General features: G+C 42.6%; 1 protein-coding gene and 1 long non-coding RNA gene across 9 annotated transcripts in view; one reads left to right on the forward strand and one right to left on the reverse strand.

The window, feature by feature from the left end:
* The window catches only part of PCYT1B (phosphate cytidylyltransferase 1B, choline), a 131,273-nt gene that overhangs the window by 100,614 nt on the left and 3,430 nt on the right, over nucleotides 1-27,229 (reverse strand). For 4 of the 8 annotated variants that reach the window (XM_025438904.3, XM_025438881.3, XM_049107804.1 and 1 more), the window contains exon 1: nucleotides 871-1,223. The exons of 2 other annotated variants lie outside the window; for them this stretch is intronic. In XM_025438904.3, coding sequence (XP_025294689.1) covers nucleotides 871-987 — 117 coding nt within the window. In that variant the 5' untranslated portion in view covers nucleotides 988-1,223. Of the gene's footprint in view, nucleotides 1-870; nucleotides 1,225-6,306; nucleotides 6,455-27,229 lie in introns of those variants that run through there. 2 more of the 8 variants (XM_025438899.3, XM_049107801.1) reach the window with 2 other exon arrangements.
* Nucleotides 8,915-27,132, forward strand: LOC112654413 (uncharacterized). Its single transcript, XR_004813029.2, has 3 exons — nucleotides 8,915-9,294; nucleotides 15,855-15,923; nucleotides 26,101-27,132. It is a non-coding gene; the product is annotated as an uncharacterized LOC112654413 (long non-coding RNA).

Genomic DNA, 27,229 nt, shown 5'->3' on the forward strand with positions numbered 1-27,229 from the left:
TCCAAGTTTCACAAGACTTCAGGCCACCGAAAAACCCACGACCCACTTGGTGGTTTTGATTCCTCGAGGATACACACTGAGGTGGTTGAGAACCATCTTCCACACCTGCTTAAGTAATCATGCCCTTGGCAGAGAAACTGATCACATTTGGGAGAGCAGTCACTGAGATGGAGGGAAGCTCTGAGTGCCTGGTTCCCACACTTTGCGTTATTAAAGGCATGCAACCCCTTTCTAAGTAGTGAACGTAGCTTCCCCCCAGGTTCCCACTACCTGAAGACCAACCCTCCCAGCACGGTCCGGAAATGCTGAGGAGTCCTTTAAAATGCACCTTATTTCTAACTACATCACTGAGGGACTCTTCTACTTATTTATTCTGCCGTCTTGAAACAAACGGGGAAGTTTTGCTTCCATATCATCTTCGTTTTTTCCAAAATTGCCATTAGGCACCGAAACGAGTTGGGCACCAAATCATTTCTCAGCTAGAATTTAGAACTTAACAACGGACTCGTCTCAAGCTTTGCAGAGAAAAATAGCATTTTAAAACGCACTGTCGGATCCTTTTTTTTTTTTTTCTTCAGACGAGAATACACCTAAAAGGAAAAAGGCCATCCCCTCCTCCCAAGGCAGAAAAACAGCATAGCCCAAGCAGCCCGTTTCCTACCCAGCCAATACAATAATGCTTTGTAAGCTGAGAGCAGCGCCCCGGTATAGAAGCTAAGTATAAACAGCTGAGAAGGATTAGGCAGTAGCTCCATTCTCATTTACATGAAAATCCTCCAAGCATCGTTTTTCCTCGCTGGCTGCAGGCGCATAAGGAACTCTTTTGTGCCATAGCCAAGCATAACATTTGCATCCTTTGTCTTTACTTACCAGTCGAGGCTGTGGGCATGTGTGCTCTATTTCCTCCATGGTTTCTGAGGGAGGCTCATTGGAAAGGGATTTTGGGATACCTGTTTCTGACTCAGCATCAGTGGTAAGTACTGGCATGGCCAGCGAATGCTCCCTCCAGCTCTACACCCTCTGTGAGTCTCCTCCCAGGCAGAGAATGTTTTCTTTGTCACGTATTTCTCTCTTCTTCACCCATCCCCCTTCTTCGCCCCTTCTTTCTGTCTCCCCTGGGGGGGGGGGGAGTGAAGAGGTTACCCCCTGACCCCCGCCCGATTCCTTCTCGGAGAAGCCAAAAAGGCAAGGCCTCAGTTTATCACTATAACAACCAGACGGCACTGGAGCGGCGGGTGCGGGATACAGTACCTCATTTGCATGGAGCGCGCTGGTTGGCTACTGTCATCATAGTACCACTCCGCCGGGGAGCGGCCGGGCCCCATTGGCTGGCCGGCCGTGCCCACGGGGCCCGAACTCGCTGCTTTTGTTTCTTCTGCTTAATTCAGTTGCAAAGGTCCCTGTCCACACCGGGCAAGGAATCCGCGCTGCGCTGCCCAGCTAAGAGAAACCCGCTTCCCTAGGAGCCCGGGACTGCTTGGCGAGGACCGTAACAGACCCGCGCTATAAAGAAGGCCCACGTCCCTGGCATGTTTCCCTGGCATGGGTGTTTGATGTGCTAGAGTCAGAATTTTGCTAAGTAAGAGTCACCCTGAAGACAAAGCAGGTGCCCTCAATTGCCAGCTGGCCTCGGAGGGCCTCTCGGGGCATTCACTGTGCGCACCTGCGTGTTGCGCACTGGCAGCCCCTGTCCAAGGCCTGGGGTAGCCCCAGAGCCTACCCCTGGGCTGCCCTGGGAGCAATTTGAAGGAGGTGGACTCTCTGACAACTTGCCTCTCGCCTCGGGCTGCCCCCCCCAGTTGCTGTCTCCCGCGGCCACTTCTCCCTCTCCCCGGCCATTCAGAGTTTCCTCAACGAACCCTTCCTTCTTGCCCTTGTCTGCCTTTCAATGCACTGTTCCATAAACTGGTCTCTTATTCTCCCGTTTTACCAGTCGTGGGGTCCATTCTCCTAAGCCCGCTGCTCTCAGCCAAGTGCTCACAGCAGTCACAGAAACCATCCAGTTGAGGGCTTAGTGATGATGTGCCTTAATGTCTAAATCATCCATGAATATCTCCCATTTAAAGAGGGGTGCTCTGAAGACACACACTCAAACATTTACAAAGGTATTCGTTCCAATGAAATACCGCACTGTTAGTAACATTAATAAAACTCATGGTAATTGCTAGCATCTATTAAGCACAGGCACAGTGCTAAGGACTTTACCCAGATTTTAATCTTCATTCGAACCCAAAGAAGTCGATCCTATTATTATTCCCATTTCACAGGTGAGAAAATTGCAATTTAGAGTAATTGCCCAGAGCCTCAAACTTATAAGCAGAGTTGCGGGGATTGGAAAGATTTGCAGGGGAGGTTGGGGAGGAGCCGGGATGTAGCAGGTGCAGTAGTGTAGAAAAAGGACCTTGGTAGGAGTTCTCTTAAGACAAGTCCCTGGGTTTCTAGGGCTTTTATTTTATTTTATTTTATTTTTTTATTTTTTAAAGATTTTATTTATTTGTGAGACACACACACACACACACACACACACACACACACACACACAGGCAGAGACACAGGCAGAGGGAGAAGCAGGCTCCATGCAGGGACCCTGACATGGGACTCGATCCCGGGACTCCAGGATCACACCCTGGGCTGAAGGCAGGCGCTAAACCGCTGAGCCACCAGGGCTGCCCTAGGGCTTTCATTTTAATGTATACCAGTGGTTTTCATCCAAGTGTGGTCCAGGACCAGCAGCACCAATATCAGCATCATCTGGGAGCTTGTTAGAAATGCAGATTACTGGCCCCTCAAGACCTGATTCTGTAGGTCTGGGATGGAGCCAGCAACTGCGTTTCTAACAAGTTCCCCTGATGATACTAATGCTGCGGGTCCAAGGACCATACTTTGAGAACCAGTAGTCCAAAGGATGGAATAAAAATACTGCCCTGCCTCCCTCACAGAACTTGGGAGATCAAATAAATATCATGTGAAAGCACTTTGTAAATTAGAATGTTATATACTAATATAAGGGGCTTCGTTTTCATTACTCCTTGAATAAGCAAAGAGAGCTAGCCCTAAAAGAAAAAGAAAATGGATCCTGCAGCATAGATTTACAGTTTGATGGTTACAGATCCTGGCACGTTGAATGACATCACTTGACGTCGCCATTATTACCTATGCTTAAGAGAGCTCCAATAATGCAAGGATTCCAGTGACACTGGGTCATCTGAAAAAGGGCTGTCCTGCCCACTTCCTACCTGCCCTATCTGCCCTCCTGGAAACACAAAACACCTCAAGCTGCAAGCTTAGCTCTAACAAGTCCTTCAAGCTGGCAGAGCCAAGCCCTCCATTACTTTTAGGAGGTCCTTTCCATCCGTGCTGGGGGATATGGGCGTGATATTGTTCATCTAATCTCAGTATTTCCTTTGCCTCGTGGTGGCAGTCCTCAAAGTGTGGTCCCCAAAGGAGCAGCAAAAGCAGCTCTGGAGACTTGTCAGAAATTCCTACTCCCCACTCCAGATCGACTGAATCAGAAAACTCAGGCAGTGGAGACCAGGAATCTGTGTTTCAATAGAATCTCCAGGCTTTAGAGGCATTTTGCCATATGCTAAAGTTTGAGAACCACTGTCTAGAGCCACACAGTCTCATTGGAAAGCCCTTCACCCCCTCACCCTCCTTGGGTCCTGGGCCACCAAGCTGCCAGCTGGTTCCTAATTGGTCCTCTAATTCCTTCTCTAGAACAGGAGACTCACCTGTCCACCTGCCTATTTAACAGAGATCTGGTGTCTAGTGGGGTCTTGGTGGGAGTTATTTTAACTTGGGGACTTCCTACTGCTATTAAGGTGATTAGCTGAGAATGACCAGTTAATTCCACAGTATGGAATTAAATATCCCATAACCCTCCAGGGTTTATGCCAAGAGAAAGGGGTTGGCTATAAAGGGATAACAGAAGGAAAGTTATTGGGGTGATGGAATTGTTCCCTGTCCTGATATAATGGTCACACAAACCTATACATGCGTTAATGTTGTTAAAAACTCTGTGGAGGATATTTGTCAGTACATGCTGACAGCCTTTAGAACATTCATGCCGTTTGACCTAGGAATTCCCCTTGGGAATTTATCCCCAAAGAAATACTCAGAGAAGTACACAAATAATTATGTACAAAGACACTTAATGCAGAATTACTTACAATTGGCAAAAAAATTTTTACAACTTATAGCAATAGGAGTAATGGTTAAACAAGATACATTCATATAGTATTACACCTGCATTAACGGTCATGTTTTCAAAGAAAGTCTAATGCTATGGGAACATGGTACCACGTCAGGTGGAAAAAGCATGCCACAGAATATGATATCAAAAAATGATCCCAATTATGGGATATGTACCTGCTTAGAAAAAGTACTGGAGGGAAATACACCAAGATGTTAATAATGACATCTTTGAACTGTGGGATTAAGGGCAATTTTTTGCCCATAAAAATGAGTATATATTACCCTTATAGTCAGGAAAAAAGTTATGAAGTGCTGGGTATGGGGTCAGGGTGAGGCAGACAGACATTAGCACCTGACCAAATACAAAGAGGCAGGGACTCAGAGGAAACGAAGCTGGGAGGAGCCCTATCTCCAATTAGTCGAAGTAGAGGAAATGTTTTGGATGGAGGCAGGCTGTTGAGAAAAATCTCCAGGGAGCATTTGGGGACAGGGGTCCTAAGTCTCATACCCTCTGCCAGCAGGGTATGGCTTTAGTTGAGAACTTGTCAGATCAGTGCTGCCCCTCACAAGCACTCTTACCTTTATATCTACCATCTGTCGGGGACCGCTTACATTCTTAGCACTATGCTTGGTACTTAGGGGATGCTTATAAGACCCACAACACCTAATCAGATACAAATAGTGGCCTTACTTTGCAGATGAGGAAACCAAGCCATAGCGATCAATCTTCACATCAGCTTGGAAGGGACCTACAAATTACATTATTCTCCCTGCAAGCATTCTTCACTTCAACAACATCAAATTGTTGAAAACACCATTCCCAAAGATCTGCAGGAAGAACTAAAATTCTCTGAAATTTAAATTAAATCTCTCTGAAAGAGCAGAAGCTGTCTGAGCCTGATCTCCCCAGTCCTCATTGTGGTGGACAACAGGTGGCCCACTGCCACCTGCCAGCAAATGCGTCCCTCTGTCTGAGGGCTTCCTCTGGCCCTGGGAGATCCCCCACCAGCAGCACCAAGGAGGCAGGGTTGAGGGGTCAGAAAATTAGCAGCCCACATCCCTAAGAGCTCTCGACCAGTGACAAGAGTGAAAGTATAAACATCCCACTGCTCTCAGCCCTCAAGGGGAATGACCCTGAATCCTATGCTCCACGTGGACTCCCAGGGTTCCCCAATGAGACTAAGTTCCAGTTGCCAGAGTGGTAGCTGGCTTGACAGTGCACCCTCCATTGCCTGCCTTTCTTGCCTTGTCTTCCTTGCCCACACTCCTGTAGCTGTCTCCTTGACTCATTTCCCAAATGAACTACTTGAACTTGAATCTTTGTCTCAGGATCTGCTTCTGGGAAATCTCCCACTAAGACTATTTCCGTGCCCCATCACGGAGTGTTAATATCTGTTTCTTATGGCAAAATATCTTTTATATCCTCATATGGATGAGAATGAGCCATAACATCCTATGTAAATGTCCATTAGCCTATTTTTTAATTTTTTTTAAATGTTTATTTATTTATGATAGTCACAGAGAGAGAGAGAGGCGCAGAGACACAGGCAGAGGGAGAAGCAGGCTCCATGCACCGGGAGCCCGACGTGGGATTTGAACCCGGGTCTCCAGGATCACGCCCTGGGCCAAAGGCAGGTGCCAAACCTCTGCGCCACCCAGGGATCCCCCATTAGCCTATTTTTTAAAGTAGGCATTACACTTAAGCTTTCTCTTCTTTAAAAATACCTTTTTCTTCCCTTTTATTTTCCAATCTCTAATCTGGTCATCCTGCTAGAAATTTTATATATATTGGATAAAAGTGTTAGCTCAACCCGTACTGGTAACTTTAAATTATTTACCTATTGGGACACCTGGGTGGCTCAGTGGTTGAGGCTGAGTGTCTACCTTTAGCTCAGGTAGTGATCCCGCATGGGGCTCCCCAAAGGGAGCCTGCTTCTCCCTCTCCTTATGTCTCTGCCTCTGTGTGTGTCTCTCTCATGAGTAAATAAATAAAATCTTTTTAAAAATTATTTAACTACAGTTAGTATGCCCCTACATATATGATACTGCTCTTAATATTTATCAAGAATGCCATATGTAAAACTTCCTTCTTTCTATGTCTTTCCTCCTTACCATCAATCCTGGCTCCACTATTTCTTCCACCTTTCTTTTTTCTTTCTCATTCATTTTTTCCTCACTGCCTCAGATTTACCAAATAAGGAATTTAACGCAAAGCAAGAAAGGAGACTGAAAAAGCAAGGTAAATTAGACAGAATTTAGAGTTTCCCGGAAACCATTATTACCTTCTATGGAATTTTGTCACTTCTATGGCTCTATTTTGAGCCGCTTCCCAGGTTTCCACATGTGGTTTATGCTTTGGACCTAAAACCTAACATAAATCAGAAAGAATATTTCACCATACTAAGTAATGAAACCAGGCATAAATCCTCTTCACCTACTTTGGGAAAACTATGGTAATAAAAATATTTTCCAGTGTAAAGCATTTTACCTCTCACTTGGTGCTTTTTATTGAATTATATCATAATAGCACTCTAAGATGGACAGGTTTTAATACTAAAAATTTTCAAATGAGCAAACAGAATCAGAGAGGTTAAGTGTCTTGAGTAAGGTCACACAGTAATGGGCCAAACTACCACTTGAATCCAGGTCTCCTGAATCAAAGTTCAACTCTGTTTTCCACCAAACTGCACTACATAACTTTTTAATCTAGCTATATTTGCTTTGTTAACAAGGCTACTAAGCTACCTCATGCATATTTCATCATCCCAAACACCCCCTTCACTGCTTTTCTATTGAATTCATGTAACATGAAGCACTCTTCACTTATATTCATTCACTTCATTTCCTGTCTCTAAAATCAAGGACCTGGACTCACGATAGGTGCTTGCATTTACTTAAGAGAGAAAAATAAACACAGATGCATTTCCAGATTCACCAGTGGGTCAAGAGGCAGGCTGATACAGGTCCACGACCTATACAGGCCATTGGGGGGAAAATAATGGACATAAAAAGTAGTCAGAGCTTCAAAGCTTATTTTTTTAAAAACAAAACCAAGAAGATACAATGAAAGTGCTTTATTTTATTCTTAACGTGGATTTTCTTCTTTTTCTGGTCTCTCATAACTAAAAAAAATTAACTTGGGCTCAATCATTTGACCAAAATGTATTGAGTCTAAGCACAGTTTTGTTTTGTTTGTTGATTTTATTTATTATTATTATTTATTTATTTATTTATTTATTTATTTATTTGAAAGAGAGCACAAGCAGCAGAGTGTCAGGGAGAGGGAGAAGCAGGCTCCCTGCTGAGCAGGGACCCAGGGATTATGACCTGAGCAGATACTTATCAGCTGAACCACCCAGGTGCCCTTATTTTTATTTTTTAAAAGATTTTATTTATTTATTTATTTATTTATTTATTTATTTATTTATTTATTTATTTTTGAGAGAGAGAGAGAGGGAGCATGAGCAGAGGGAGAGGGAGAAGCAGATTCCCAGATTAGATTCCCAGATTAGCAAGCCGTGGCTCCATCCCAGGACCCTGAGATCACGACCTGAGATGAGCAGATGCTTAGCCCACTGAGCCACCCAGGCACTCCTAAGTGTTAAGGGACTAGAGAACAGCTGCACAGACCCAACGTGACCAACCTCCTCCATGAATGAAAATGCTGCTAACGAAATGTCATCTTACATCTTATATTTAAAAGAAATAAATATTTGATGTAAGTCAGAGATGAGCAGTCAGGAGCTCCATTTCTTAGCATTCAAAGACACCGTGCCCCAATGGTTGTGCCTGTGTTCTAGATGGTCCTAAAAGAGGTAAGTTGTTTTTACTGACATGAGAAGTATTTATCTTGTAATAAGATAATTTTATCATAAAATATAGGGGATAAAATCACCTATAAGTAGAGGACATTTTGTTTTGCTATAGCAAAACAGATATGATAGCAGCTTTTTTTGCATAAATTAAAGGTGCCCTTAGCTGGAATAAATCATTCTATTGACATTAGCAGCTGTGTAGTCAGTAAAGAATTATTGTTGCTATTACTTGGTCGTATTTATAAACACTTTTATTTTCTAAGTGCTTTACAATCACTTATTGTCTAATTAATATCTAATCATCTGTTTACAAGTAATAATCACACATGTAGCGCAGTTTAATCAAAACTCCAAATGCAGCCGCCATCATACTCAAGAATATTGTGTAAATTTTGGTCTCTTCTTGATGGGGTTTGGGTCCAGACATATGGCTGAAACAGATACGACAGGAAAAAAAAATGAATAAAGATTCCTCACTTGGATTTCAGCGTAATTTGGATCCACAATTTTTCATGCCAAACATATTGTCTGAACGTCAGTGGATAAGTAAAAATAGAGGTAACCTTCCCCTACTTAATGGCTCAAAAACATAGAAAATTTTTAATTTAAGCCACAAAATTGGATGATAGTTTGTAATAAATGTTCATGGGCAGGCAATGATCGAACATTGGAAGTGTGAATTACAATCACTGTTTCAGTGACTATCATGAAAAAGATCAAATTTACCAAAGGTGGCTTGGGGACCATCAGCTTAATCTGATAGTTTCAAGTCTAGACCAAGCTATGGTCAGTACAAACACCTGCCAGACGGAATTACCTATGGAGCATGAGCGGAGGCCCTACTGGCACCTGTCAGTCTCCCCAGATGTTATTCTGTAAGTAATTATGGGAACCATGGAAGAACTTTTTTAAGCAGGTGAGGGCTATGCATACTAATGCTGTTTGTCCATAAATTTTCCTACAGGTAGAATTGGTGAGTCAGGGTACTTGCATTTTCAAAGTTTTTTGTACAGGATTTTTGATACTATTATCAAAATGTCTTCCAGAAGAGTTGGCCAAATTTACACTTCTGATACTCCTAAAGAGTTGTCTTACTTGGCTATTGATATGCTGAAACCAGTTTCCTTCCCTCTTGCTTTGCCACTGGGCAGTTTCCCACTACAGCAGCAAATACTGCAGTGTCCTGAGGATTGTGCCCGGTGCCTTGCGAATGTCATGCAAATGCACTTGACTGGCAAGTGAGTGAGCAAAGCCATCTGACCAGGATGGGTAAATCCATTCACAGGTAAACCACCACTACAATCCTTGGGCTTTTTACTAACTGATTTTGAAGGGCATGGACTCCAGAGTGAAATCTTCATCTTGCAAAATCTGCACCCAGAATCTTTGCCCAGAGAGAGATTTGGTCTGGGGGCACCTGACTGGCTCAGTATGGGGGAGCGTGAGCCTCTTGATCTCAGGGTTGTGAGTTCAGGTCCCACATTGGTTATAGAGATTACTTAAAAATAAAATCTTTAGGGATGCCTGAGTGGCTCAGTGGTTGAGCGTCATGCCTTCGGCTCAGGGCATGATCCCGAAGTTTGAGGATCGAGTCCCACATCAGCCTCCTAACATGGAGCCTGCTTCTCCTCTGTCTGCCTATGTCTCTGTCTCTTTCTGTCTCTCATGAATAGGTAAATAAAATCTTTAAAAAATAAAATCTTTAAAAAAGAGAGAGATTTGGTTTCATCCTCTGACTTAGTTTCCTATGGCTCTTATAACAATCTACCACAAATGTCATGGCTTGAAACAACGCAAATGTACTATCTTAGTTCTGAGGGCTAGAAGTCTGAGATGGGTCTCAGTGGGCTAAAATCCATGTCTCAGCAAGACTGCATTTCCTCCAGAGGCTCTAGGGGAAAGTCCATTCCCTTGCCTTCTCTAGCTTCTAGAGCTGCCTGCATTCCTTGGCTCACAGCCCTCTTTCTTCCTTCTCCAGAGCCAGCAACCCCATCACTGCAGCCTCTGCTTCAATAATCACATCTCTAACTCCCCTGCCTGCCCCTTTCACTTGAAAAGACCCTTGTGATTACACTGGGCATTTGGATAATCCTGGATAATGTCTTGCATCTCAAGATCTTTAACTTCATCACATCTGTAAAATCCCTTCTGCCGTGTCAAGTAAGACAGTTACAGGCTCCCAGGTTCTGGGAATTAGGATGTAGACATCTCCGTGGGGGCCATTATTCTGTCTACCACACATTCCTTAGCATGAGCTGGACCAGGTATCTTACCTCCAGATATTTGAACTATACATTGCCTATAATTTTAAAACATAGTAATTTGTGAAACCCTGCTTTGTGTCAAGCACAGGCACTGTGCCAGGTTTGCAGATAAGAATCAGTGCAGAGAGAGGTTAATTTGCCCAAGGTCACAGAGCTGGTCAGTGGCGGAGCTGAGTTTCAAACTCAGGCCTGTTGGACTTCTGTTTGTCGTATGCTGTGTATGTGGTTCATTTCCCATGCTCTGCTCACTCTGCTTTCTTTGGATAGCTTCGTGTTGAAAGCTTTTCACTTAGTTTGACATTTAATGATACAGCCTAACTGTAGATAAAACCTTTTATTAAGCCCCTATAAATCTCATATTTGACTCCTTCGGAAGTGCCAGTGGAGGATGTCATTAGGAAACACTCATTCAAGATGATGTCTCCACATGCTCTAATAAATCCTCCCCAAAGTAGCATCAGGTGGGTTCTTTCTCCATAATACAAACAGAAGGGGACTCGCCAGGTCATGTTCTCTGTGGGTGAAATGTAAATCTGTGAATAATATCAGGTGGTGCCAGTGAGAAGCGATCTTTCCAATAGACTACAAGTATATTTACTATCTTATTCTTGAAAAAAGAGAGCCTGACATTTGAGGGGTCTTATTTCATGTCTTAAGTTTCTCATCCTCTGCTTCACTTCGCAAAATTCTCAGCCTTGGCTACACATGACAATCACCCGGGGAGCTTTCAAAACCACAGAAGCCTGGTTCCCACTCCCTAGAGATTCTGGCCTTATTGGCATGGGCTGCATTAGGACTTTTAAAAATACAGAACCAGGGCAGCCCGAGTGGCTCAGCGGTTTAGCACTGCCTTAGCCCAGGGCCTGATCCTGGAGACCCAGGATCGAGTCCCATGTCAAGCTCCCTCCATGGAACTTGCTTCTCCTTCTGCCTGTGTCTCTGCCTCTCTCTCTCTCTCTCTCTCTCTCTCTCTCTCTCTCTCTCTGTGTGTGTGTGTGTGTGTGTGTCTCATGAATAAATAAATAAAATCTTTCAAAATAAAAATAACCAAAAAAAAATTGAGAGCCACAGAGGTGAAGCGAAGCAGAGCTGATGAGAGGCTTTATTAAATCATAGATTTGGGGGTGCCTAGGTGGCTTAGTCACTTAAGCATCTGATTCTTGGTTTGGGCTCAGGTCATGATCTTGGGGTTGTGAGATCAGGCCCCACATCCATTTCTATGCTCAGTGGGGGTCTCCTTCTCTCCCTCTCCTTCTGCCCCTCTCCCCACTCACGTGTGCTCTCTCTCTAAAATAGATAAATAAATCTTTTTTTTAAAACAAAAGACCTAAGTTTTGACCCTCAACTATTAGGCTTTTTTCCAAAATGTCTATTTTGTTTGCATCAAGAGAAATAAACCCTATTAGTTTCTGTATCCCAAGAAGGCGATTATGTAAAAACCTTCAATACTCCAAAAGCAATCATTTTTAAAGATTTATTTATTTATTTTTAGAGAGAGAGCTCCTGTGCGCAGGGGGAGGGGCAAAGGGAGAGGGCGAGTATCTCTAGCCGACTCCCCACTGAGCGTGGAGCAAGATGCTGAGCTGGATCTCACAACCCATGAGATCATGAGCTGAGCCAAAAGCAAGAGTTGGATACTCAGACGACTGAGCCATCCAGTTGCCACCAAAAGCAATCATTTTAAACACCTATTCTACTTAAGTGCCAGGTGAGGGACTCTGTGGAATAACTCACTAACGGTGCTTGACAGTAACTATATACAGTCAATGTGTTTCTACAGAAGCCCATTCTTGCCACAAGAATAAATAATCTTCAGAAAGTTCATAAGCAAGTGTGAGATAAGCCGACTTCCAAAGAAAAATAATCTTTCGTTTCTGCAAAGTAGCCTAGACAACCTCACCACACCACTTAACGGTAGGAATTCAAAAGGAACAAAACCATTCTCATTAAACCATGGCAGTCCCAGGACACCTGGGTGGCTCAGCAGTTGAGCACCTGCCTTTGGCTCAGGGCGTGATCCTGGGATTTGGGATCAGAGTCCCCCCCCCCTCCCGCATTGAGCTCCCTGCGGGGAGTCTGCTTCTCCCTCTGCCTATGTCTCTGCCCCTCTCTGTCTCTCATGAATAAATAAATAAATCTTAAAAAAATAAACTATTTAAAACCATGGCAGTCCCAAGCATATATAATACTACCAGTTGCTTAAAACATTTTTGGAATAATTCTTTTTGAAATTTTCATCATGGTCATTTTATAAGGCCACTTATGAAAATCAGTTTGTGGAGTGGTGGAACATGCAACTCTTGGTCTCAGGGTTATGAGTTTGAGCCCTATGTTGGGTGTAGAGATTGCTTAAAAATAAAATCTTAAAAATAAGAAAATCAGTTTTTATATAATCAAATCAGTATTTTTTGGATCCAAAGAGGTACTAACCAGATTTCCAGAGTTACCATTCACCTATCAAACTATCAGTTGGCTTTAGGTTGTTTCAAAAGTACCAGAAATAACCTTCGAGGATGATTGTGTCCTCTGTTGGCATTTAGTAAGAACAGAGGTGGCCTACTCTAGCAAAAATTTCCTGAAAGGCTAAAGATCTTTAGTGAGGAAGGTGACCCCAAGGCTCTAAGGTCAGTTCTTTAGAGCAAAGTTTCTAATACTTTAGTATGCATAAGAATCACCAGAGAATTTGTTAAACTAGTTTCCCAGGCCTCATTCCCAGAGATTCTAATTCAGTAGGCCAGGGAAGACCCATAATTTTGATTTTCTCTCCAGCTGGTATAGGTGCCTCCTAAGTCCCACATTTTGAGTAACACTATCATAGAGCAAAATTGAAGATAAAAATACTGATGTGAATATACAAGTTTTATTATCCTTTTGTCAAAAAGGACAGAAATTGTCAAAAGGACTCAGGAGCCAACTTGGAGAGATTCTTGTCAGCCAAAGATGAAAAGTTTACACATCAATAAGGATGAGAATTGCAGTGGATCGAAATCCATCAAATATGTTTAAATCCACCTGTTCAAGGGCACATAGGTATTTCAGTCCATTAAGTGACCAACTCTTGGTTTCAGCTCGGGTCATGCTTTCAGGGTCATGAGATCAAACCTCTGGTTGGGCTCTGCACTCAGCATAAAGTCTGCTTGTTCTTCTCCCTCTGCCCCCCCATCTAAAATAAACAAATAAATCTTTTTAAAAAATCCACTTATTCATAATACTATTGAACAAAATCCCAAACAACCCTCAGTTGTCTGCATTGGTGGATGCAAGAGATCACATGCATTATTTTGAATAATGGAAGTCAGAGGGAAAGAATCAGGCATATATCTTACCTTTTCTATACAAATGTACTTCTGAGTGACTAAGTAGTAAAGAGAAGTGCATCATCTTGTAATGATAGTATGAAGGTAATAAAAAACATGATGGATTGGGTCTCTCTATTTTATAAGCCCTAATGAATGATTGGATCTAGGCACTGAGCATCAACCACTACTAACATGACAAAAAGACAACCGCAAATATTATACACTCCTGAGAGAAAGAAGTACATATACCACCTATCAAATAGTTTGTCAAGCAAACAGAACCTGACTTCAATCACACCTCTTGATCTGAGACCAGTTTATTGGAAATACAGAAGGGATAAAGGAGTATGTTCACACCACAGGGATGTGATCAGCAAAATCCAGATTGTAGGAAGCTCTATGGGACGAAAAAAAAAAAAAAACAAAAAATTGCAGAATTATGTATCATCTATGTATTAGATTAAATCTAAAAAACACAGTCACAGCAATGTGATGTATACCCCATATTATTAGGATCCTTATTCAAAACACTGTAAAAAATTACATGTATGAAACAATGAGAAATTTGAACAGCTTTGGGGTTCCTTGGTAGCTCAGTCAGTTAAGTGTCTGACTCTTGGTTTTGGCTCAGGTCATGATCTCAGGGTTGTGAAATCAAGCCTCGTGGGGCTCTATGCTGGGCACAGCATCTGCTTGAGATTCTTTGCCTCTCTGCCTGCCCCTCCCCCAACTTGCACATGCACAGAAACACTCTCTAAAACAATAAAATAGGGATGCTTGGGTGGTTCAGTGGTTGAGCATCTGCCTTCGGCTCAGGGCATGATCCCGGAGTCACAGGATCGAATCCCACATCGAGGGCTCCCTGCATGGAGCCTGCTTCTCCCTCTGCCTATGCCTCTGCCTCTCTCTATGTGTCTCTCATGAATAAATAAATAAAATCTTTTTTAAAAATAAAATCTTAAAAAAATTTTTGAACAGTTTCTGGATGCCATAAAAGAATTATTATTAAATGTTTCAGGTATAATGATATTTTATTTTTTTTAATTTTATTTTAGAAACATACAGTGTGGGGCACCTGGTTCAGTTGGTTAAGCATCTGCCTTTGGCTCAGGTTTAGATCCCAGGGTCCTGGGATTGAGTCCCACAGTGGGCTCCCTGCTCAGCAGGGAGTCTGCTTCTCCCTCTCCCTCTGCCTGCCATTGTGCCTGCTTGTGCTTTCTCTCTCTCTCTCTGTCAAATACATAAGTAAAATCTTAAAAAAAGAAATATACAGTGAAGTATTTGCAGATGAAATATATTGTGTGGGTGTGAGGAGCAGTTAGGGCTCTAGATGATTGGTTCTCAACTGGGTTCAACCTGGTCCCCCAATGTACATTTGGCAATGTCTGGAGACATTTTTGGATGTCACATCTTGGGGGGTGATGCTCCAGGCATCTACTGGAGCACCTTCCTACAATGCACAGAGATAGCCCTCGACTGTGGGAGAATGGCTCTGCCCTGACACCCTTGAATGTATCCACATAGCTCATGTTGGCAAAGACTTGAACTTTGCCATCTTCAGCTCATCTGAATGTTGGCAGAATGCCTTGTGATATTCCTGGAATGTGAGAGGGAGGAGGCCTGTTAAGAGCTGCTTAGAGGCCACCTCCCACTTACCTCCCTATCTCCACTGTGAGACTCTCATGAGGCAATTTCTTTTTCTTTTTGTCTTTTTTAAAGATCTTATTTATCTACTTGACAGAGAGAGAGAGCATAAGCCAGGGGAGTCAGGCATAGGGAGAGGGAGAAGCAGGCTCCCTACTGAACATAGAGCCCAACGCGGAGCTTGATACTAGGACCCCCTGGGATCATGACCCTAGCCAAAGGCAGATGCTTAAACAATTGAGCCACCCAGGTGCCCCTTTTTTAAATTTTTTTTAAGATTTTAAAATTTATTTTGGAAAGAGAGAAAGTGTGCAGGGGGCAGGGGTAGAGGGAGAGAGGGACTCTTAAGCAGGCTCCATGCCTAGCACAGAGCCCAATTTAGGGCTCGATTCCACAACCCTGAGGTCATGACCTGAGCCAAAATCAAGAGCTGGATGCTTAACCAACTAAGCCACCCAGGCACCCCTCATGAGGTAGTTTCTAATTGCCTCTTAGGTTCTATTGAGGTATGCGGCTTCCTGCCCTGCCCCCCCCTCCCCTCTGTATAGCACTGCAGAATAGAAAACCAGTTAGTTGCCATTTATAATAGGCTCCTCAGCAACAGGAGTCTAGAAGTCATCTGGCCTCTTTTGTTTCAGTGCTGTCCTTGGTGCGTGGATCAAGAACTACAGGAAGCTGGCACCAAATGGCTACATGTCTTTCACTAAGTAAGTAATAAACTGTCTGAATCCAAAAGCAACTCAATGTACTTTTACCAGTCAAATCAGCCAGAACTCAGCTTTGGTCTTGTCTTGTGTGTGTACTGGGCACACATAATACACAGATCAATTATCCAGCCCCAAATGTTAATAAAGCCAAGGTTGAAAAGCTCTACAGGAAATAATATTGGTCCTAGGTTGATTGTTGAAGCTACATGACAAATACATGAACACCAGAAATGGGAAGATGTTGTTTTGTCTAATTTTGCATATGTTTGAAAGTATCTCTAACAAAAGCTGTATTTTTTTTTTAAATTTTATTTATTTATGATAGTCACATAGAGAGAGGGAGAGGCAGAGACACAGGCAGAGGGAGAAGCAGGCTCCATGCACCGGGAGCCCGACGTGGGATTCGATCCGGGGTCTCCAGGATCGCGCCCTGGGCCAAAGGCAGGCGCCAAACCGCTGCGCCACCCAGGGATCCCCAAAAGCTGTATTTTTAATTAAAAAAAAAATTTTAAGTAGGCTCCATGCCCAACGTGGGGCTTGAACTCATGACCCTGAAATCAAGAATTACATATTCTACCATCTGAGTTGGCCAGGCACCCCAAAGGATGTTATTTTTCAAAAGATAAAAAAAGGATAGAGAGAGAGGGAAACAAACCACAAGACTCTTAACAATAGAGAACAAACTGAGGGTTGATGGAGAGAGGTGGGTGGGGGATGGGCTAGGTGGGGTGTGGGGATTCTAGAGGGCTTGTGATGAGCCCTGGGCATTGTACTTAGGTGACGAATCACTGAATTCTATGCCTGAAATCAATATTTCACTGTATGTTAACTAACTAGAATTTAAATAAAAATTAAAAATAAATAACTAAAAAAATTGGTCACCTAGCCTTATTAGATATCTAACACTTTAAGTGCATATAATGAGGCAATATGCAAATAGGTACAAATTTGCCATCAGACTTCTAGCTCCACTACTAAATTACAAACTGTGTGTTCTTGGGCAAATTACTTAACCTCTTTAAACCTCAGTTTCCTCACCAAAAAAATAAGGCTAATTATGCCCCTGCAGTTTTTGTAGGGATTAAATATAAGTATTGAGCTAAGTGTTTTACTTAGATAACTTTATTAGGCCTTCTTCCTTTCTTTTTGTTTGCTACTCTCAATATAGAAATGCAAGGAGCCCTTCTTGTCACTTGGACAAGTAATTTTGATCCAGTTAATTTCTTTTCAAATAATTCTCTGGAGGAGCACCTGGGTGGCTCAATGGTTGAGCGTTTTTTTTTTCTTAATTTTATTTATTTGTTCATGAGAGACACCGAGAGAGAGGCAGAGATGCAGGCAGAGGGAAAAGCAGGCTCTATGCAGGGAGCCCAATGTGGGACCCGATCCCAGGTCTCCAGGATCACGTCCTGGGCTTAAGGCAGACGCTCAAACACTGAGCCACCCAGGTGTCCCTAAATAAATAAAATCTTAAAAATAATAATAATAATTCCCTGGAAAATGTAAATGGCCCTGGTATAAAGCATTTGGTTCTAAGGGCTTAAAAGAACAAGCTGTAGAGGGACCCTGGAAGGAATGTATGTGGTTAATTCATTAATTTTTTTTTAAGATTTTATTTCAGAGAGAGTGAGCATGTGCACAGGCGAGCTGGGGGAGGGGCAGAGGAAGAGGGGAATTTCAAGCAGATTCCATGCCAAGCGCAGTGGGAAGTTGGGTTCGATTTTAGCATTCCAAGATCATGATCTGAGCCAGAGTCAAGAGTTTGACACTTAACTTACTGAGCCACCCAGGTGCCTTAATTCATTAGTTCTTAATCACAGGGTCATTTTGTTTCACAGAGGACATTTAACAATGTCTGGAAACATTTTTGGTTGTCAAGACTGGGATGGGGCACTTGTATTAGCATATACTGATTAGAGACCAGGGATGCTGCTAAACATCCCACTATATGTACAGGATTGCTCCCCACGACAAAGAATTATCTGGCCCCAGATATCATTAGTACCAAGGTTGGGAAACCCTGGGCTAAAGTGACCAAAACTCCTTGACGAAGCTTTTCCAAGATAATTAACTTTACCTTTCTTTGTTCTTGTTATCTAACAGATATAGGTTATTAAAGGCATGCTCAGGAGAAATCATTCAAAATGTGATTACTCTAGCTCTGTGGCCCTAATTTGTTATTCATTTCTTTATGAGAAAAAAATCTGAGTAGTGTTCTGATTTTATTGCCTTTGAGTTTCAAATAGCAAACTTGAAGCATGCACTGATTACCTTCTTAATTAATAGGCTGTGAAGGCAGGGCATCACTTTATTAACTAGTGGGAAGGATGTACCACCTCTCAACAGCTTAGTCATCTTTATTCCCAACTGTGATGCCAATGGGGGAGATGAAGGGGATTCAGCATTACTCCCCAAACAGATATATTTTTCTTGTTAAAATAGTTTATTTTAGTTTTGATGACACCTGCCTACCATGCAATTATTATTTTTTTAAATATTTTATTTATTTATTCATGAGACACAGAGAGAGAGAGAGGCAGAGATGCAGGCAGAGGGAGAAGCAGGCCCCATGCAGGGAGCCTGACGTGGGACTCGATCCTGGGTCTTTAGGATCATACCCTGGACTGAAGGCGGCACTAAACCGCTGAGCCACTGGGGCTGCCCCTACCATGTCCTTATTTTTTTTTAATTTTGTATTTATTTATGATAGTCACAGAGAGAGAGAGAGAGAGAGAGAGGCAGAGACACAGGCAGAGGGAGAAGCAGGCTCCATGCACCGGGAACCCGACGTGGGATTCGATCCCGGGTCTCCAGGATCGTGCCCTGGGCCAAAGGCAGGCGCCAAACCGCTGCGCCACCCAGGGTTCCCACCATGTCATTATTAAACAGAAAACAATATGGGTAATTTGCCCCCCATCCCGCATCTCCCTTATATTTATTTTTTATTTTTTAAAGATTTATTTATTCATGAGAGACACACAGAGAGAGGCAGAGACACAGACAGGGGGAGAAGCAGGCTCCTTGCAGGCGCCCAATGTGGGACTTGATCCTGGATCCTGGGATCAGGACCTGAGCCAAAGGCAGCCGCCCAACCGCTGAGCCACCCACTCATCCCACATCCCCTTTTTTTTCCACATCCCCCTTTTATTTTTTTTATTTATTTTTTTTACCACATCCCCCTTTTAAAGTCAAGATACTTGGGGCACCTGGCTGGCTCAGTCAGTAGAGCATGTGACTCTTGATCTTGGAGTCATGAGTTTGAGCCTCATTGGGTGTAGAGATTACTTAAAAAAAGAAAAGTCAAGATACTTGACATCCAGACCAAAATGCCATAGGTAAATGGCGGTAACTGCATTCAACTGGCAAACAATAGCAAGGCATGTTTGTGAGATGTGTGTTTCATGATGCAATGGGGCAAAGATGTTTGAGAAGACAAAAAGTGGGAGAAAAAATCTGTATGGTGGTAGAATGGCTTAAGGATCTATGAGGTAGCTCCTTTTATTTTACCTCTCCCTCAACTCACTCCACCCCTTCTATGAAAACTACCCCACCTCGCAGCCCAGGGAATTGGGTTGGGACACCTGATTAAGAAGCCAAGCCATGGCCATAGTTGAGTGGTTTCTCAGATCCTCAGATTCCCTCTTTCAGGAACTAGAAATAAGAGATGGAGACTGAGTAGGTTAGGGGATTAGAGTAAATATGCCTGCAAATAACACTTTCTGAGGTCTTCTCAAGCTGTTCTGGTTTCTTTCCTTGCTGAGATCTGCTTTTCAGCTTTCTGTGGATTCTTAGATAGACCTTTGCATTCCCCCTACTGTAAAAGCAGCTTAGTGGGTACCATTCCTTGCCACCCAGCAACCTCTCTCTGAGACACGTATGTGCATATCTCCACTAGGAGATGAGACTAACAGTGAAATGAAGCCAAGGGCTAATAGGGAAAGGCCACTTAATGGTCATTTATGCTTCATGCTTAGGACCATCAAGGGATGACACTTCTTCCAGAGACGATCACAAATAAATTCACCTTCTCATGAATCCTATAGTTCTAGATGTACCACACTTTTTTCATATACAAACTTACAACTCTTTTTGTGTTATTATGTCAAATCATTATTTATCTCATAATGTTACCTAATTCTCATTTGTAATCTTGATTTGTCTCTCATATTGTTCATTAACCCATCAACCAGACTTGGGAAGATCAGTTCACACCTCCAGGGTCTCTCCACTTTCTTACATCACTCACAGCCACTCAGACAGGCTTCTGCCTCCAGTATTCCGCTAAAACTCAGTTAAGTTTCTGTGTGTTTCTTAGCTCCACAGGAGGGTCTTTTAGAGCAGTGGTTCTTTCCTTGGGGTGATTCTGTGCCCTTCCCCAAGAGTGATTTTGCAGTGTCTGGACACAGTTTTTAAGAATATTTTATTTTTTTATTTTTATTTATTTATTTTTTTTAATTTCTTATTTATTTATGATAGTCACAGAGAGAGAGAGAGAGAGAGAGAGAGAGAGGCAGAGACACAGGCAGAGGGAGAAGCAGGCTCCATGCACCGGGAGCCTGACATGGGATTCGATCCAAGGTCTCCAGGATCGCGCCCTGGGCCAAAGGCAGGCGCTAAACCACTGCGCCACCCAGGGATCCCAAGAATATTTTATTTTTAAATAACCTCTATACTTAAGGTGGGGCTCAAGCTTACAACCCTGAGATCAAGAGTCGCATGCTCTACCGATTGAGCTAGCCAGGCACCCCTGGACACAATTTTGATTGTCAGAACTTGGGGGGTGCTGATATCTGGTAGGTAGAGACCAGGGATGCTGCTAAACAAGCTACAGTGCACAGTAAAGCTCTCCACAGAAAGAATTATCCAGCCCAAAATAATGCCAAGGTTGAGAAACTTTGCTATAAGGCAAAAGTGGGTCTTTGCAACACAATTCAAAATGGGCAGAGGATTTCAATAGACGTTTCTCCAAAAAAGATATAGATTGCCAATTAACAGGTGAAAAAAATGCTAAACCTCATTAGTCATTAGGGAAATATAAATCAAAACCTCAATGAGATACCACTTCACACCCACTAGGATGGCTATGATTTTGAAAATGGAAAATAACAAATATTGGTGGGGATGTGAAGAAACTAGAATCCTCGTACATGGCTGGTGGGAATGTAACATGGTGCAGTCTCTTTGGAAAACAGTTTGACAGTTCCTCAAAAAGTTAAAAATAGAGAGGCACCTGGGTGGCTCAGTCATTTAAGCATTCAACTTGTGATTTTAACTCGGGTCATGATCTCATGGATTGTGAGATTGAGCTCTGTGCTCAACGGGAGTTTGCTTCAGATTTTCTCTTCTTCTGTGCCTCTGCCCTTCCCTCCTTCAAATAAATAAATTTGAAAAATCATTTTAAGAAAAGTTAAAAATAGGGGCACCTGGGTGGCTCAGTCAGTTAAGCATCTGCCATCGTCTCAGGTCGTGATCCCAGGATTCTGGGATCGAGGCCTGCATGGGGCTCCCTGCAGGGAGCCTGTTTCTCCCTCTCCCACTCCCCCTGCGTGTATTCTCTTTCTTTTGCTGTTAAATAGATAAATAAAACATTTTTTAAAAAGAAAAATTAAAAATAGAGTTAACATTTGACCCAGCAATTCCATGCCTAGGTGTATACCCAAGAGAATTGAAAACATATGTTCATAGGGTCTGGGTGGTGCAGTTGGTTAAGCATTCAGCTCTTGATTTCAGTTCAGGTCTTGACCTCAGTGTTGTGAGATCGAGCCCCATATCAGGTTCCGCACTCAGTGGGGAGTCTTCTTGAGTTTTTCTCTCTCTCTGCCCCTCCCCACTGCATTTGTGTGTGTGTGCTCTTTCTCTCTCAAATATATCTTTTTTAAAAAAGAAAACATATGTTCACAAAAATCTTGTACACAAATGTCATAAGCATTATTCACACTAACCAAGGAGTGGAACCAACCCAAATCTCCACTGTCTGGTCAATGGCAAAACAAATAGTGGTCTGTCCATACAATGGAATATTATTTGGCCATAAAAAGGGATGAAATACAGATACACACTACAATATGAATGAACCTTGAAAAGATAAACTAGGGCAGCCCCGGTGGCGCAGCGGTTTAGCGCTGCCTGCAGCCTAGGGCGTGCGTGATCCTAGAGACCCTGGATTGAGTCCCACGTCAGGCTCTCTGCATGGAGCCTGCTTCTCCCTCTGCCTGTGTCTCTGCCTCTCTCTCTCTCTCTCTCTCTCTCTTTCTCTGTGCGTCTCTAAGAATAAATAAATAATCTTTAAAAAAAAGAAAAGATAAACTAAGTGAAGGAAGCCAGACACAAAATATCACATACTGTATGATTCTACCTCTGTGAAATGTCCAGAATGGGCAAATCCTCATAAAAGAAAGATTATGGTTGCCCGATGCTGGGATGATTGAGGGGACAGAGGAGGTACTGCTAATGAGTACAGTTTTGGCTGGGATGATGAAAGTCTTCGAAAATTAAACTATGAGGAAGGTTACATAATGCTGTGAATATACTTAAAAAAACAATAAATTATACCCTTTATGATGTGGATTATATCTTTAAAACACTGGCTCTTTAAATCACCTGGGTGTCTATCACAAAGGAGGTACTCATTAAATAATGCAGTACCCCTGAAGCATGGAAGACAAACACAAAAAAGATATCCTTCCTACTCTGATTACTATTATTTTTAATCTTTTATATCTAAAGAGGAATAAGAGTGATTGCCTTAGCCTCCGAGTTAACCAACCTGCAGAATTAACCAGAGCTCTCCATTTCCCCCAAGGGTCCTAATAGCACTCTGAATGCTTCTGTCTAGTAGGAGGCTACTCTTGAGAATGCCTGGGTATTTTAGCTCTGAACAGCTGAATTTACATTTTACAAGAGTTAACTGAACTTCTCCCCAAATCTATTTATGCCCATTGTGGTTACAATGATACAATTTAATTAAATGTTATGTAAACTGATAAAAATGATGCAAAAAAGAGTTATTTTTAAGAAGCTGAATTGCTTTGGAAAGATAAACAGTCATGTGGCTTTTAAAAATTGCTGTTGATGGTTTAGCGCCTACCTTTGGCCCAGGGTGTGATCCCGCAGTCCTGGGATCGAGTCCCACGTTGGGCTCCCTGCATGGAGCCTGCTTCTCCTCTGCCTGTGTCTCTGCCTCTCTCTCTGTGTCTCTCATGCATAAATAATTAAATCTTTTTAAAAAATTGCTGTTGAATTAGGTGAGGCCTAGACAACTGTAAGGGATGGGGAACTAGGATCCCCCCAAATCTACGATTCTATACTCAGTGTTTTGAAAATATCTTGAGTTTTCACTTCATTTAGGATAAACCAAAAATGGAAATCATAGATATTGCATATGTGTATGCCTAATGAAAAAAAAGACAATGCAGAGTTCTAATCAGTGGTCCAATGAAAGGATTGGCAAATTCATAATATATTTATTTTAAGTTCAAACAAAATATTTAATTCATTAATTATTCTTTAAAACAATTTTTTATTAGAAACATTTTTTTTAGATTTTATTTTATTTATTTGAGAGAGAAATAGAGAACAAGCAGGGGGAGTGGCAGAGAGGGAAAGGCAGGCTACCCGCTGAACAGGGAGCCCGATGTGGGTTCAATCCCAGGACCCTGGGATCATGACCCGAGCTGAAGGCAGAGGCTTAACCAACTGAGCCACCCAGGTGCCCCAAGAAACATTTTATCTTTCAATTAACTAACCTACTGGTCCCCACTGCATATGGTGAGAAGACTTTTACTGTGCTTCCTGGTGATTATAACTCTCCTACCTTGTATAATGGAGAAAATTCTACAAAGCTCTTTTATTAATTCTCCATTTTTGTATTGAATTCCTTGTATGATATTTACAAAAGTCCTTCAATTGCCATCTTAAGGAAAGGTGTGGTAGCCACGTGGAAAGGAATTTTCGGGAGATTTGTACACAAGTCTTACCCATGGCTCTTGGGGGCGGATCTAGTTCTGGGGAAGCTGAAGAAGAACTGTAGGGGTGGCGTCTGCCGTCTCTGGTATCGCTGAGCAGATCCCATCTGGCCTACAGATATCGTAAGCCTACAGCAAGCCTAGGAGCCTGGCAGGATTTGGGGTGGAGAGCCCTGTGAAGAGTGATCGCTACATCTTTGTTGCAGGTGTTAACTATAAAGTCACTCAGGTTAGAGGCTGGAGTCAAGCTGAAGTTGGTCTACCCAACAATGATGCATGCCTCAAAGGCTGGGTTGAAATTCATTCGTCCTCCCAGACCACCTAAAGTTGCCCTTAGATGAACAAACTCAGGACTCTCCCTGAACAAGGAGGATACAAAATAAACAGGGATCTAACTTCCTTTCACTCATTCAACAAATCTATACTAAGCATCTACAGTGCAGCAGGAACCATGCATCCAAGATGAATGTGATAGTCCGCATTCTCAAAGAATATACAGAGCAAGAATATATAGGTAGGGCAAACACTTAACGATTGATTTTTTTTAAGTAAATACTTACTGTTAAAAAACTAATCATATCGTCTTTGCTTTCAGAAGAACTATCATTTAAATTCTTCTGTACTTTTATTTAAGACTTAATGGAACCGAAGAAGACAGATTTGAAGCAGATGATATTTTTCTTTTCACCCTGAGCTGAACTTTCCATTTTTTTCCTTTCTCTTCTCTTTCCATGTGTGTATCTGTGTGTGTGTGCATGTGTATGTGCATGTGACAGAGAGAGAGAAAGAGAGAGAAAATTTCTAGTTCATGAAAAATCAAAGAGAACTTTACAATGCTCTAATAGGGGTACCTGGCTGGCTCAGTCAGTAGAGCATGCTACTCTTGATCTCGAGGTTATGAGTTCAAGCCCCATACTGAGCATAGAGATGAAAAAAACTAAAAACGTTAAAATTTCTTTGTTTTATTTATTAAAAGATTTTATTTATTTATTCATGAGAGACACACACAGAGAGAGAGGCAGAGACACAGGCAGAGGGAGAAGCAGGCTCCATGCAGGGGGCCTGACGTAGGTCTCCAGGATCACACCCTGGGCTGAAGGCGGGGCTAAACCGCTGAGCCACCCAGGCTGCCCATAAAACGTTAAAATTAAAAAAAAATGTTTTAATACCTGGGCAAGATTGAAATAGAGAGTACGTTTTCACATTACAAGTCCTCATTGCAAGAATGAGGCAAGATTAACTTGTGCCAGTTCTTGTATATCCTCTGCTCCAAAGCATATGAGAGCTAGTTGCAACTCCCTGAGAATAAAGGACAAAAATAAGAGAGGGCAGTAAGATTCCTTTTCTTTTCATAGTTTCCAGTACTGGGAAGACCAGAAGAACCCCCAGGTTTCAGCAGACACAGGTTTCACCACTCACTCCACATCTTTTTGTGTGCTAATTGAGCCATTTTGGTGAGCTGGAAGATTTCCAAGATGCACAATAGTCAGAGCTTGCTTAGAGGACCACAGTGGGTGGGCATCTATAGTTTAAGGAGAGAGATTAGTGTCCTCTAGAAACCCAGACTCAGTTGGAGCAGACATGGAGCGTGTGCACTATCTGTCAATTTTCAGAGTGAGAACTCTCAGCAGAGCATCCCATGGCAGTGATTATAGATCTACTGACTGGGTAAACAGGACATGGGACCCTTGGGTCAGTCTATCGTATAGTTGCCAAAGGAGACAAAGACTGTGCTGAATTAGCTGCAGGTTGTGCAAATACATGCCTGTTGCTGTAACGTGAAGGAATTACAGATGGAGGAGAGGAAGGAAGCTTTCATTGTGTTTTGGAACAAAAAGTAAAGATGCAATATCTACTTTTCCTTAGTGGCTTTAAAAGATGCTCAGAGGGATGCCTGGGTGGCTCAGGGCTGCTCCCGGAGTCCTGGGATGGGGTCCCACGTCGGGCTCCCTGCATGGAGCCTGCTTCTCCCTCTGCCTGTGTCTCTGCCTCTCTCTCTCTCTCTCTTTCTCTCTCTCTCTGTCTCTGTGTGTGTGTCTCATGAATAGATGAATAAAATCTTTAAAAAAAAAGATGCTCAGATATCTAAACTTCAGAAATTTGGAGTGTTCCAAATTGTTTAATTCCTTCCAAAGGAAGACTAAATATTTAGCATTCATTTATATTGTTTCAATTGTTTTTTTTTCTTTCTTTGCTTCTGGCTTATACACCAGGAATTTTCCTGACAGAAGACAAGGAAGTGACCAATCGTATTCTTTGAAGCTTACCACTAAATTGAGGAATTGAGCTGTATTCTTGCTAAAAAGGAATCCACCTTGATATGACCGCTTCAAGCAAGCTGCAAGAATCCACCTCAGCTAGGGTTAACTGGGTGGCTCCGTCAGTTACGCATCTGCCTTTGACTCAGGTCCTGAACCCGGGGTCCTGGGATCGAGCCCTGCAACAGGGCTACCTGCTTAGTGTGGAGCCTGCGTTTCCCCCACTCCTGCTCTGTGTTGTGTTCTCTCTCTCTCTCTAATAAATAAAATCTGTTTTTTTTAAATAATCTACCACAGCTAAAGATTTAGAAATTCAAGTGTCATTCTTCTCTAAGTAACTCAAAATTCTCTTCTATCCTATTACCTGGAACCGGCACAGTACCTGGCAGATGTGCACGATGTAGTATTTAAGAACTGATGGGCCCAGTTATGACTGGTGCCCAAGGAAGGCAGCTGTCCCTTCTGAAAGGAAGGGGCAGATTTGGTTCCAAATGCTCAGGCAGGGTCGCACTGAGCCCCGCCCCCACCCTGAATGCCTGGAAATCATCTTTTTCTCACGCATAGGAAGCCCTCCTCTCTCCATGAAGACTGGTAAAGGGCAAAGAAGAAATGAGAGACAGTTTTCATTTTGATCCATGAATTCTCTGTAGAAAATCGGAGTTTACTCCAATGAGTGACATCTTGAAAGAACTGTCAGGCAATCAACAGATATTTATCAAAGCCCTCCTCTGTTCCAGGCTCTATGAGGGGCCCACAGGAGCACTCCTTCCAGGGTATCCTGGGATGGAGTGGAAGAAGCAAGGGTTTTAGAATTAGATCTTGAGCTCATAAAATTTGAATTGTGGTAGTATTTTATGCTACTAATTTACTTAATGACCCAAAGGAAGAGAGGAAGAAGAGGAAGGTAAATCAGTAGTATAAAATGATTTTACACAGAATCTAGAAATAGCAAAAGTTTTGCCAGAAAGAACTAGGCTAACCATATTATTTCCTACCAGGGCACCTTAGGGGATCCTGTTTTAATGAATAAATAAAAATGATGTGTAATTATCATATCAATTGCTTGCATCTAAGTGAGTGCTTC

The sequence above is a fragment of the Canis lupus genome, chromosome X, assembly GCF_003254725.2.
Source record: "Canis lupus dingo isolate Sandy chromosome X, ASM325472v2, whole genome shotgun sequence".
NCBI lineage: Eukaryota > Metazoa > Chordata > Mammalia > Carnivora > Canidae > Canis > Canis lupus.